Source organism: Apium graveolens, chromosome 6 (assembly GCF_009905375.1).
Source record: "Apium graveolens cultivar Ventura chromosome 6, ASM990537v1, whole genome shotgun sequence".
Taxonomy (NCBI): Eukaryota; Viridiplantae; Streptophyta; class Magnoliopsida; order Apiales; family Apiaceae; genus Apium; species Apium graveolens.
Genome location: NC_133652.1, coordinates 149,759,368 through 149,772,412, shown reverse-complemented (window position 1 = coordinate 149,772,412; position 13,045 = coordinate 149,759,368). Strand labels below are relative to the sequence as shown.

General features: G+C 32.1%; 2 protein-coding genes across 4 annotated transcripts; both read right to left on the bottom strand.

Annotated features, from left to right (window-relative positions):
- Window positions 1-3,278: 3,278 nt before the first annotated feature.
- On the bottom strand, window positions 3,279-6,918 carry LOC141666535 (alkaline/neutral invertase A, mitochondrial-like). Its single transcript, XM_074472591.1, has 6 exons — window positions 5,662-6,918; window positions 5,329-5,488; window positions 4,869-5,080; window positions 4,097-4,590; window positions 3,958-4,006; window positions 3,279-3,792 (listed from the first exon to the last, which is right to left on the bottom strand). Exons 1-6 carry the CDS (start codon window positions 6,412-6,414, stop codon window positions 3,466-3,468), a joined length of 1,995 nt encoding a protein of 664 aa, XP_074328692.1. The 5' UTR covers window positions 6,415-6,918; the 3' UTR covers window positions 3,279-3,465.
- A 134-nt stretch (window positions 6,919-7,052) lies between these two features.
- Window positions 7,053-12,669, bottom strand: LOC141666536 (Golgi apparatus membrane protein-like protein ECHIDNA). Of its 3 annotated transcripts, none has more exons than XM_074472593.1 (7): window positions 12,511-12,669; window positions 11,300-11,356; window positions 11,009-11,212; window positions 10,686-10,745; window positions 10,249-10,375; window positions 7,656-7,785; window positions 7,053-7,381 (listed from the first exon to the last, which is right to left on the bottom strand). In XM_074472593.1, exons 1-6 carry the CDS (start codon window positions 12,523-12,525, stop codon window positions 7,697-7,699), a joined length of 552 nt encoding a protein of 183 aa, XP_074328694.1. In that variant the 5' UTR covers window positions 12,526-12,669; the 3' UTR covers window positions 7,053-7,381; window positions 7,656-7,696. The 3 variants fall into 3 exon arrangements, with proteins under 3 accessions (XP_074328694.1, XP_074328695.1, XP_074328693.1); XM_074472594.1 differs by having other exon boundaries at window positions 7,053-7,378; XM_074472592.1 differs by having other exon boundaries at window positions 7,053-7,330.
- Between the last annotated feature and the right edge of the window lie 376 nt (window positions 12,670-13,045).

The window sequence follows — 13,045 nt, the reverse complement described above, 5'->3', positions numbered from 1 at the left end:
TATTTATAGAGGAAGTTGGGTGGAATGAATGGTTAAGATTTGAGAAGGAATGGATGGTGGATGAAGTGTATCACATGGATTGATGACATGGCAAGTATGTTGTGTTTCTTTGCAAGTGGGAAGAAAGAAACAAGCTAGTATTCATTCAAATCTCAGCTGATATATATATATATAATATATATTCCTTTTTTTTTAATCATTCTTTAATTACTTTAATTAAGGATTAAGCACCATTAATTATGATCACCCCAAAAACTCTTAAATAAATATCATAAAAAATATGATAATTACCTAAATATTATAAAATGATATCCTAAAAATTTTGATCAATAATGATCAATGGTAGCTAGGTCAAACGTGGTCAATTGTGGGACCAACTGCCTCGAAATTCGTGCCCGGGGCAAAAATTCTCGAAATGCTACGAAATTTTTACCATGCATATAAAATACCATTTAAGTGATACATACCAAATTTCAACTAATTCTAGTATGTGGAAGTATTTATTTAGATTTAAAGCGATTCTGTCAGCTTTTACTTCCGAATAAAAATACTATTGGCCTTGGAATGAAAGAGATGGATATTTTGACCAAAGTTTTGACTTGTATAGATACTTAAAATATATTTCCTAATATATAAAATGTATTTGAGTGGTGTGAAATATTTTTGAGTATTTTTGAATAATTTTCTCCGAGAAATGCTGATTTTACGAAACAGGAGAAAATTACTTTACGTACACACATAATGGGTGTAAAAATGGATATTAATACTTCAACCATGAATATTAATAAAATTTGAAAAAAGAACTATTTTGAAGTATGTAAAATATATTTAGGAGCGAAAAGTAAAACATTTTTGATTTAGCACGAGATCTCTAAAGAATATTTCTGATATATTCCTTATTCGAGTTTGTTGCCTTATTGATGTTGCAACTGTGATCTAAAAGATATCATAACTTGATATTTCTTATTTGATCAAATTGCCTTAGAGATATATTCCATAAAATATAATTTTGATGTTTTTAGAATAATGGAATATCTCTTTTATAAATAGTCTTGAAAATAATTTAGCTGATTTGACTATTTGACTTTGATCTGGATCAATTGAAATCATGTCTTAATGGAGAGGATATAAGTGTACTTAAATTTTTATATTTAATCGTATAAATACCAAAATAAATAATATATCGAAGATATCCTTTCAAGTTCATTTGTTTAATAATTTTGTTAATACGAATGATTCATAATTCTCTTAATCATTTATCTAGAAAATTGTAACAGAATCATTCATAAGTGCTTCTACTTTCTTTTTTACTTCTGTTTCTTTTTCAATTTTGTACGTGCTACTTTAAATTTTATAAAATTTATATATAATAAAATAAATTACTTTACTAAATAAATAATTCTTTCAGTTCCTAATTCAATGAAGTAACATATTTTAAACATGAATAACAAATAATCTAACAAAAAAATAAAATCAGTTGATTTTGCGAATATTCACTAATTAAAAATTAAATTTATTATTTAATATCTTGATGCACACTATTCATAACTAACCTTTTAAAATAGTTTAGAAAATAAAGAATATACAAATAAATATTATAAATGTTTAACCATATTATGTTATTGGCGAAATTCGAATCCTGAATTTATGATTATAATTATGATTATAAAATGTTATTTTAGAATTCCATCTAAAGGTTCACATCTACATGATGTGATATTTAACAATAGTTACTTATTGTACCGACCACCAAATATAGGGTATTCTGATAATAGTATAGTATAATATAAGTAAAAATTATAATTTTTTATTTCTTAGTCTTTAAAAAAAATTAAAATGTTAAATTTATATACCAAAAAATAACTTTTCTAAGTTTTTTAAAATTTATTATTTAGTAGTTGATGCCAAAATTTTGTCATTCAGAAATCACAAAAAAAATTTGTAGACCAAATAATATTATTCATTCAACAGAATTTTTATTCAGATTTTTGATTGATTCAGATTATTCAGAAATATTAATCATTCAGATATAATTGATTCAAATTTGCCAAATGACTCCTAAAAATCTTTAATGCATACTATAAGTAAAAAATATTGAGATTATGTAAAAAATCCATCTCCAATGGTACATTCTCATTTTCTATAAATGTAGTATATTGACTATATTTGTTGAACCACTACAAACTTGTAAGAAATCTATAAAAAAAATCTAATCATTTATTACCATATTGAAGCAATATATTCTATTAATAACAACATAAAATTTTAATAACATACTATTTTTAAAATATAGTCAACCAATATACCTAACACCATCGAAGTACAATGTCTTAGAAATTCAACAAATTTTACATATTATCTTACAGCTCCGATTTAGACAACCAATTATAACCAACACCATTGGAGATGTTTTATAAAAATATTAAATGAATGGAATTAGAATATGGATGGAATATAATGAAATAGAGCACTTTAGGGTTTCCAATGAAATGAGGCATGGAAAGGGGCCAAGGAAAAATTCCGGGAGTTATGAAGGAAGCTTCGAGCTCATATTAGTCGTGGGTTGAGAATGGCCAATGGGACTTGAATTCTATAAGACTCTCGTTATTCCTTAGTAGCTCAGACTGGTTGTAGGTTCGAAACCTACCTTGATTTATATAAAAAAAATTAAAAATAAATTAGAGAAATATATTTAATACTTACGTTAAAATACGTGTTAAGTATGTGAAAAAAAAATATAAAGAGATGAAGGGGACAGAGGTAAATACCGAAGGATTAAGGATCTTTGAGTCATATCTCTCTCATTTTCCGTACGGAATATTAAATATTTAAAATAATTCAGTTAAAATTATTAACACGTCAAAAGTTTACACTTAATTAATCACAGTTAAATAATGTACACTTTCTCATGATATAACAAAGTTTCTCTCATTTTCCGCACGAAATATTAAATATTTAAAATAATTCAGCTAAAATAATTAACACGTCAAAATTTGTTTAAGTAGTTGTCTGTGTAATGTACTGGATAGTGTTTCTGTTAATGGAGGCATGATATCATATTAAATTTGAGAGAATAATGTAATTGTGTACTCTGACTATGATATGAATACAAAGATTGTTTATATACAGCTAAACTACTTAAACAACAAGATTAAACAAAATTGAACTTTTACAGCAATTAAGGCAATCAAGATATTCCATATCTCTAATATGTACAATCTCTCATGACCTGCAATTTGAGTATTGTAGTTACAAGAATAACTTAAAATGCATACAAGAAAACAGTGGAACTTTGTATATAAATTGTGACAGAGACAAGAATGACATGTACAAAACTATATTGCTACATGGAATTGTCATAAATGATTTATATCTTACAACTACTATAGGACTATATATTTACAAATATCTGTAATTATGTACAATATGATGAAGTTCATCATAGAAAGAATGGAACAATTGTGATTACACAAGAATGTGTGACTTGGCAGCATCTCGGGAACATTTATTCCTGCCAGATTTGCTAAGTGCACAAACACATATTTCAAGAAGATCATAGTCTTCTTCCCAGAATAATAGTGAAGCCTTTTCTGGATTCTCCAACAGCAATTTTGATGTTAGATAGGCCGAGACTGTCCATGTTTGATACAGTCTCGATTGCTTTCCGATGAACTTGCCATTTCTCGTGTCATAATACTCTGGCCAGTGCTCTGCTGGAAGCCTTTTCTCAGCCAAATTAACTGCTTTCCATGCTAGGTCTGTTCTTCCCATCTTAATGCATGCCAGTGTGAACTGCAAATAATATATCAAATATAACGATGACCATTCGTCCATTACCTCCTTGCTAAGTTACGGTTACTCATCATCTATCTTTTGAAATTAATGTATATCTTGATTTATTTTGAAAGTGCCTGCATTACTTTAGCAACAAAAAGAAATGAGTAATTCGTTAATCACCTGCCATAGTAGCGTTGGCCAAGATCCGCCATTGTGATATGACCAAGGTCTGCAGAGTTATATAAATATGTCTTCAGTGGTACACTTTCAAGATGTACTATATGAAAAGAAGCTGGTAGCCTTTTTAGAAGAAACTTACGTGTTCTTCGGATCACTACCAGTGATTATACGCCAATCGTCGTATTCCAGAGCAGGGAAACATATTTTCAGAGGCATACTCCCGACAAAATCATCCCATTTTGACTCTATTAACTTTAAAATACATTGATTTTGTTTTGGGGTACTAAGAGACGATATAATAGACCAGAGATTACCCAATGTGAAGAACCTAAAATCCATGTGAGCTGGCTGCAGATTGCCAATTAAGTATCCGCCTTCCTCGGGGATCCAGTCCGCTAACCATTTAGGAATTTGTTCAGGGTAGATATTGAACTTGTTTTTGGCATCTGTCGAGTATTCTTCAGTCTTATATCGATATATCTCATTGATCTTCTCTATATCTACATAATAGTATTCTCTGATGTGAAATGATAATGCACTGAGTCTATTACTGATGACTGATACCAAATTCTTGGATCCTTCATCTCCGGATAGTATTTCGCGTGAGCACCTTAGAGCTGAGTGGAACAAAGACTGCAAAATCGAATTTGGCAAGCTTAAGATAACAAAGTGGTATAAGAATGTGTCCCAACTTTAGGACAAACCTCGACGATGCAAGATTCTTATTGTACACAATCATGCATGAAAAATGCCAATCTTGGATATAGGATATCTTCATGAGCAACATGACTACCTCCAATTCAAACGTACCGTGCTAATCTTCCATAGAGCTAATGATTTCATTAGAAAAAACAAAAATCTGAAACAATGTCTGACATCGATAACTTTAATATAAGACAACAGTAACTCACTTGAATCTCTAAGGGGTGACCATGAATACCCATCCGCCGATCTATCATGCAGGAACCATCAGTTACTAACAAAGTAGGAAACATATCAAATCCATCAGACAGGCACAAGTTCATAATCAGCTTTATGCCTGTCTGAACATCCACTCTTTCTTGTAAAGATAGGTCACCGGTTATCTTCCCGTAAGCTCTGAGTAAGATAATCCACCACAAACCTATAAACAAGTTTATTTGCAGACAACAATTCAAATGACAGGCATCAACTAGACTCCCCTTGATTATTGTTTTCTTATAGACTGGATCTGCCCAACACATGTATCATACAACTACAGAACAATAACCTAGTTTAAATCTATGCTAGGAAGCCAGTGGTAGAAAATACATCTTATTCACTTTTATCTTCTTTTTATCTTTGCCTATTTTTCTCCAATTAAGAAAGTGAGTTAAACTCATTACTGATTACCTGAATCAACAGGTGCAACACGGCCAATCGCTGACTCCCCAAAATCTGCATCTAATCTTTCTTCCTCCTTGCCGTCTTCATGAGGCGTTGTTATGACTTTAAAACTAGCAGGCATCAACCCCTGCCCTGGACAGAAGCAGTCTACGGTTTTCTCCCAACTCTGTCATTCCACGATGGAAAACAATTTAAATTAAAAGCAATCAGCATAAATACAGTAATAATCTTATTAAAAGCAACACTTATGATCCTGATTACATGTTACATATAGGATGTACCAGTCAAGGCCAAAACATATGGACATGGTTGTTTACACCAAATGAGACAATTAATTACCTGCAGTTGCAAGTTATGTAGGAGAAAATTCTTGACAATCTCTTTATCCCCCTTGAGCAAAAAAGCAAGTGCAGATGGAATGAAATCACGTATAAAGACCTGATCATAATTCAATGGTTGAGTATCAGTAGGATCATTAGCAGCCATTGTTCCCACAGGGCTACCACAGTAAGTTACAATAGCATTTGCCAACACCTTCCAAGCCTCTTTCTCGGCCTCTTTCCCCACACCACGAGTACTAACTGCCTCATCCTCACTAGAACTAACCGAACTCTCAATATTTACATTATCAACCTCTCCAACAGCCTTACAGTCCTTATTTTCTTTATATTCATTCTCCTCCTTGTCAATCTTTTCTATCAAAGGCTTTACGTCTATTCCACCTCGACCATAGACATTCTCAGGGTTCTTCTCATTACCGGCCTCGGTTCTACTTGATTTATTCCTAATATGTGGCAAAGCCTTGACAGCAAAACAATTATCATTTCTCACAATTCCACCATTAATTTTTTCAAGAAAGATTCTAGAATTTCCCCAACTTGTATATTGCCTACGAAAAGGCTTATGGGTATGATCCACAACACATTGAGCCCCCAAATTTCCAGAAGGCTGACTCAAATATGTACGATTCTGATTACTATTTGTGGAATTCTTGGAAAAAGAACATTGCCGTTTCGGAGATGAGAATCCAAAAAAACGAGGTTTTAGTAGGCGACAACAAGGTTTCATGGCCAAATATTTAACTGTGTTCATAACAAAATGATCAAAAGAAAAACTGAACTTCAAATTTCAAGTTAAGAAAAATGTTTGTGCATGCATGCCTAATGTGTATGTAGAAAGAAAGATGAGAGAAAGAAAAAGGGTAGCAGAGAGATTGTCTATATAATTGATGGCTAAACAGAGAATGGTTCAACAACATAAGCGGCCAGAAGAAGAAAATGTGTAAATATGGGAGATAAGTAGCTTAATATAGGAACATTTTACAAAAGATGTCCTCTCCATTCCAAGTCTTATGAAATTTTATTTTGCACCAAATTCTCTAATATACACTACCCTCTTTCTTTTCATTCATTGCTTCTTTATAATTGTCATGCTCAATCATTTAAATTAAGCATGAAAACTTAATATACATACAGTACCCTCTTTTCATTCATTTGTTTTATAATTTTAACAACGCCGATTAATACATGCATCATATGAGCAATTTATTCACCTTAGCTAGCAGGACAAAACATTTAATTTTGGTTTTTTATTTTCAAGTTATAGGTTACCTTAACATACATCTAATTTATTTAAAAAAATTAATTTTAGAAACTCAGCTCTTTATAATGACTTTCGCCAGGGCTTTATTGGATATTGTTTTCGTTTTTCATATCTGGAAACTCAAAACAAAACACGGAGAAAATACTGTATACTACTGTAATTATACAAGTGCATAATATATGTTGCATCTACTTTCTCGTTCCCCATACATACTGGTACTCATTCCTAGCACGCACAGAGTTTTTGTTAAGAATATAAATGACTTCTCATTCATGAACTTAGTCCAGGGTTCAGTCCTCACTGATGAGAAAATCCAAAAAAGTTTACTCATTAAACACCCATGTATGTTAACGCGCCACCAATTTTTGTCAGGGTACTTTTTTTGGGCCAAGTCCTTGAGTGCTACCTGGGTTGGAGACATAAAATCCAGACTTTAAATGAACATATTTCTTCACTGCTGAAAAACAAAATACGAGAGAAACACATTACACTGCAAAAGGAGACTGACAATAAAATAAAACGTTGTGAATAATAGGGGTAGAAGATCCTAGGTGTATTCAGCATTTACAAAGTCACATATAAAAATGTACGTTCATGCATCCAAAATGTGCCATTTCCGAGCAATAACTATATACTTGAGTAATTTCTTCAGAAAGTAATTATGTCCAAACGAGAGTTGAAAGAGCAAACTCAAGTGTCGTCCACCATATTTCTTAGGCACATAAGTTTACCTGTTACTATGCATGATCCTGATCCCATCTTCCTGTGTTTCTTAGACAACAGTGAATGCAGACTGTAATGTAGATGAGAATCGAGACGCGATGGTCTGAGAGGCAAATGCCTGAATCTGCTTCTTAGCATCTGAAAAACAACAAGAACATACTTAAGACCTTAATAAGGCTTATGCACTCGATGTAAAAATCTAAAACTAAGTTACTAGTGTGCAAACTTTATCTCCAATTATCAGTTGTTTCATAGCATCACAATCTCTTCATATGTTGTAATAGAAGGCACTACACCAAGTATGAAAGCAACCTAAAAAGCTCTCTACAACATTTCTTATGGATAAGAAAATAAAACAATTTGAGCTAAAAAGTATCTACAATTATCACCAAATCATCAAAATGATTTAAGCTTTTAATAACAAAACTCCAACTACTGCAAAAAAACAAAACATCTTTAAACTGGGACATGTAATTCAGTTCCAGCAATAAAAGATGAAAGGGATTAAAAAGTGCTTCGGATAAATACAGCTTTAATTTATTTATAATGCCACAATAAGTTTGGTCTTTTAATGTCATTGTACATATTAGTGGGTGTTAGGCAAGAGCATTTATAGGTTTGAAGCCCACTCCACTTACTCTAATCGCTGGTGTTTGGACAAATAAGCTGAACGAGCTTATTACAACTTAATCCTTCATAAGTTAAATGTACATATCCACGTACTTTCTAAAAATGAACCCTACTTATTTCACCAAACTTTAATTTATTTATTTATTTTTGTTAAATTACCTATTTCACCAAACTTGTTGTGCGATCCACAGTCCTGCTGTCTCTATTTTTCTTCACCTTCACATTCTAGTTCATTCATTTTCATTTATAGGTACATTTTGTTAATGTCTTTTCGTTATTTTTATTTTGTATTTCATTTTATAAAACTAATAAACAAGAGATTCTAAAATGATTATTTTAGCCAAATCAGACATTTTCCTGTTTTAATGTATCTAAAATTTTAGATTTTGTCTTTTCAATTCAAAATCCTTGTTTTATTACATTCATTGTATAAAAAAATTAACTTATAAATTACAATCATGTAACACTTTATTAACTTGTAAATTTATCCAAAAACCTAAGTAATTTTATTTACTTATAGACATTTATCCACTTTAAGCCACAAGTTACTTATTTTAACATATCCCAAAGGACCCAAACAGCCCCTAATCTTCGTGAATCATGGTTATCACGGTGCCGAGTCGAGCCTCGATGCCTGAGTACCTTCGAGAAGACTAGTCGACAAGTCGCTCGACTAATTGTAAAAAGTCGGCAAAGTGTTCATTGTACATATACATACTTAGATTTGATATAAAATATAACTAAACATATCAATTCCATAATTTAAATCAAAGGTAATAGAATAGTAGCTCAAATAAGCATAGTTATTGCATTATAACATTCATACTCCAAATATCAAACACGTGAAAGCAAATAAAGATATAAGTATGATGAATATCAAGCAAATTAAAATTATCCATCTTAATATCATTTTCATATCTTTCTTATGTGTTGTCATGGGTATCGAGTCATGGCACACTACAATCGCCCCAAATCGGGCGTCGACCCAGTTACCTTTACAACAACTAGTCGTCAACAAGTCGGGCTTCGAGACTCTCGGCGCCCGACTACCTTGACGACTAGTCGTCGACGTCGACTAGTCGCCTTCGTGATAACATGTTCATGATGCCGCAGCTTTCAATGATTAATAAACAATCACTATTTAGAAATACTCAAGTTGTCATAGTAATGTAATTCCTCTCAAAACTATAAAGAGTTGGCCTCATCAGCAGATAGTATAGCCCTAGATACTAACATCATAAGTAAAAAAAATAAAATCTCCGGATTGCAATTCCAGCAAATTCATTCTAGGGGGGCATAGTTCATGTTAACAAACAGTCTTAGGGGTCTGCTGAAGTTTGGGGATTGATCGATCTAGAATTTCTTTGTCTGACTTGTCGAATCCTAATCAATTCAGATTGTTAAAAAGCTAACTTGTGTTGATTTGGGAATTCCGTAAATTGGATAATGTTGCATACAGTTTTTGTCCCATACATATCTTTCTTGGTGGTATCTTTTAGTAAAAGGTACGCAAAACTTGTCATCAAGATGCCCAACTCCATCTTCCATAAGAGATAGATTTAATTAAACTTATGTTAGAATAAGTAGCGAGTTCAATCACATATTTGGAAACATGAGAAATATAGCGAAAGCCAAATATTGTGTCTATACAGTACATCGGCTTAGCATAAGGCTCATAGGCTTTTGAATATCAAATCTAGCACTAGTCTCGTGATAATTTGTTTAAATTTTCCGGTAACTAAATAAACCAAAGTTAATACCAACTGATTTTGCTTTTGTAGGTCAATGTCAATCCGAAGAAGTTCCTATATATATGACTCTTTCTCTTAGTTAATCCCAAAAAGAGTCAAGCAGGAAGTGGTGGGCCAGAAGAGGAAGGAAAATGACCGCTTATAATACACCATAATTTATACTCATATTATGAACCTAAATATTTAAAGAAAAGAACAGAAATGCAGGTAGTATGCGCACCTTTACGACACTTAGTAAAGCCAACAATATTTGCAACACTGAGTGTCAAACAGACTCCTACGACAAGCACATAATCAGCTTGAAACCTAATGAGAGAGAATATTCCAAGGATAAGCCACAAGGCTGCCTGCAATCAAAAAAGAAATAAGTTGAAATTGGTGAGTGAAGTCGTGCAAGTAAACAGAAAGATAAATTCCAGAATCAAAAATTGTGAAAGACAAAGACCTTTATCAGCTTACAGCGAATAGTAGACCAGGAAATTTTAAGAAGCTTAATTAGCAAACTAGATAATATCCTTTTTCCGGTATGTAAAAAATAGTGTTTCATGATAATTGTACTAATAATGTTGGTTCCATATTTTCTAAATCTGTATGCTTTTATCTGCTTGAGAACACAACATCAACCCAGTAGGATGCTTTATTGAACTAGTAACTTACAGTAAGGTAAATAGTCCACCAGAACAGCCATGAATCCTTCTTGTTCATTCGAGACAATGACTAAAGCAATAGCAAAGGCAAAATATGTGAGAACCAGTAAGTAAATTAACACAAAACCTCAGCGAAGACTCAATTTTCAGGTCGCCAAAATTATAGGGGAACGGGAAAAAGAAGCAAGATTGAAGGTCTGTGACTTGTTCAACAGAAAAAATAGCTAAAAGGCACTCCTGTACAAAATTTGACTTGTAAGCCTGAAAAAAACTAGGTCAAATGGTCCCTCAATAACACAGTCAAAAATGTTATAGACGAAAGACATCACCAACCTCCTGGTCCAGGCATTCAAATTTCCAGATGCTCTCACCTTCGTCATTTATTTCATTCCACCACCTTAAACCAACCAAAATCCGTCCACTGACATTCTTGACCACCCAAAAGTCAAGTGCAGACAGAAGGACAGTTACCACAAAGATTATGACAAAACTATCAAAAAATAGAGCTGACAGTATGTAAAATGCCAAAGCTGAAGCCTGTCAAATAAAAAGATTCCTAGTCAGAGAGCAAAAATTGCTACCCATAAGACAAGAATATATAAGAATGAATATCAGACTATGAACCTTGAAGATCACATGGAAGAAACATATCTGCGGGTGTGCATAATTCTCCCCTGAAGTCTGCATATTGTAGCAATGTGTTAATGAAGAGAGCTCGGGAAAATAATTAAGAAATGATTAAATTTCTTTTAACATTTATATTTTTAAATTCCTTATTATATAGGAACTGAATTTGATTTAGCTTCTTGATGGGGAGCATGGATTAAGTTATTTATTGTTAATTATTCATTTAATTTATAAAAAGAATTCAATACAAAATAAATTAGTCAAAATATAATAATACTGATACCTAATTTACTTTCATTGATTATGATATTAGACATCTAGTTATAAAATTAGGAGTAGTTTCCTTCTCTTAGGTATATTTAAACATTTGTGACCTTCATCATATGATAGAGATTAACTAAATTGAATCGTTATGATATATCCAATGATTTAATTGTGTTTTCACCAATTCTCTGCGAAGATAGGTCTTCGTCCCTCTTTCCCACCCTTGTCCTAGATCACTTCCAATTACTTGATATCTCAGTAATCATCTACATATGCAGCATATCAATATCCATTGATGAATGTAAATGTGTGTGTGTGTTACTTCGTACAATACATCCATACCACTATTCTATTACATAATAAAAGAAGGCATCAAGGAGAGAACTAATTAAAAGTTACAGAGTGTAATTAAATGTAGGTAGTTTACAACAGACTGGGCCGTATTGTTGTATTATCTGCACGGATAATTTGAAGCCTTAATCATTAGACTCTTTAAACCTTAAACAATTGCAGCCTTAATCATTAGACTCTTTAAACCTTAAACAATTGCATTCCGCATAAATAGACACCGAGCCAACATAGATCTAAGACAGGTAAATATAATGCAAATGCCGAAGTATGGTTATAAGCTTATATTTCCCAAGCCGAAAATATTAGGTATGTAATGAAAAAGTGTAACAAACTTTAATATGATGGCGAGGGCTAAATGCTAATCAATCACTTAACGAAATAAACACAGGGCTTAAACAAACAGTAAAGAGATTGGGGCAGATCAGATCGTTATAAGGATAAGGGTGAATAACATGGTAAAGTGAATGAGTTGTTAATGTATGTGATTAAATAATAGGTCAAATTAGATGAAATTACAGCGGAAGAACATAAAAGATAATGAAATTGCATACAAATAGTAGATGGATAGACAGATATGTATAAGAGGAACTTACAGGATTGAGATCCATGGAAGTGGACTTTGATGAATCGCTGGGGTTAGTAATTGTGCAGAGGTTTTGAACCAGGTTTGTAAATATTAGTAATCAATTGGTTTCCGATTTTTTTATTTTTTAACCAGATCTACAAGTACAAATATTACTCCTACAACACCGGTATTTAACACAACGCTCTTTGACATTTTTAAGAAAACTACCAGCATTTTCCCTTAAAAAAATACAAAACTAGTATAATAACTCAGGCACCAGCAATATTTTGTAATGCAGAAAATATGATTTTTGAATTTCGGTTTAAGCGGGTTTTGTTAAAAAATAAAATATATCATTCTTATTTATTTCAACTGTACGAAAAATATTACTCTAAATCGTTTTTAATCAATGATTGTATACACCGTTGAGGGATGAAATATAAATATTTTGAGTATATGTGATCTTTGAGTTAAATATATGTCAATACTAATTGTAATTTGTGTAGGTCCAATATTTATGGATGTAAGTTATTAAAACTTGTTATATTTGGAATCGACAATAT

What these genes read in the sequence shown, in the direction of transcription:
- LOC141666535 (XM_074472591.1), bottom strand. Translation starts at nt 6,414, where the DNA reads ATGAACACAGTTAAATATTTGGCCATGAAACCTTGTTGTCGCCTACTA. An exon ending in TGTTGCACCTGTTGATTCAG is followed by an intron (nt 5,081 to 5,328) that starts GTAATCAGTAAT and finishes ACTTGTTTATAG; the next exon opens with GTTTGTGGTGGATTATCTTA. An exon ending in GGTAGTGATCCGAAGAACAC is followed by an intron (nt 4,007 to 4,096) that starts GTAAGTTTCTTC and finishes ATAACTCTGCAG; the next exon opens with ACCTTGGTCATATCACAATG.
- LOC141666536 (XM_074472593.1), bottom strand. An exon ending in TCTTCCATGTGATCTTCAAG is followed by an intron (nt 11,213 to 11,299) that starts GTTCATAGTCTG and finishes TTTATTTGACAG; the next exon opens with GCTTCAGCTTTGGCATTTTA. An exon ending in CTTTACTAAGTGTCGTAAAG is followed by an intron (nt 7,786 to 10,248) that starts GTGCGCATACTA and finishes GTTGTTTTTCAG; the next exon opens with ATGCTAAGAAGCAGATTCAG.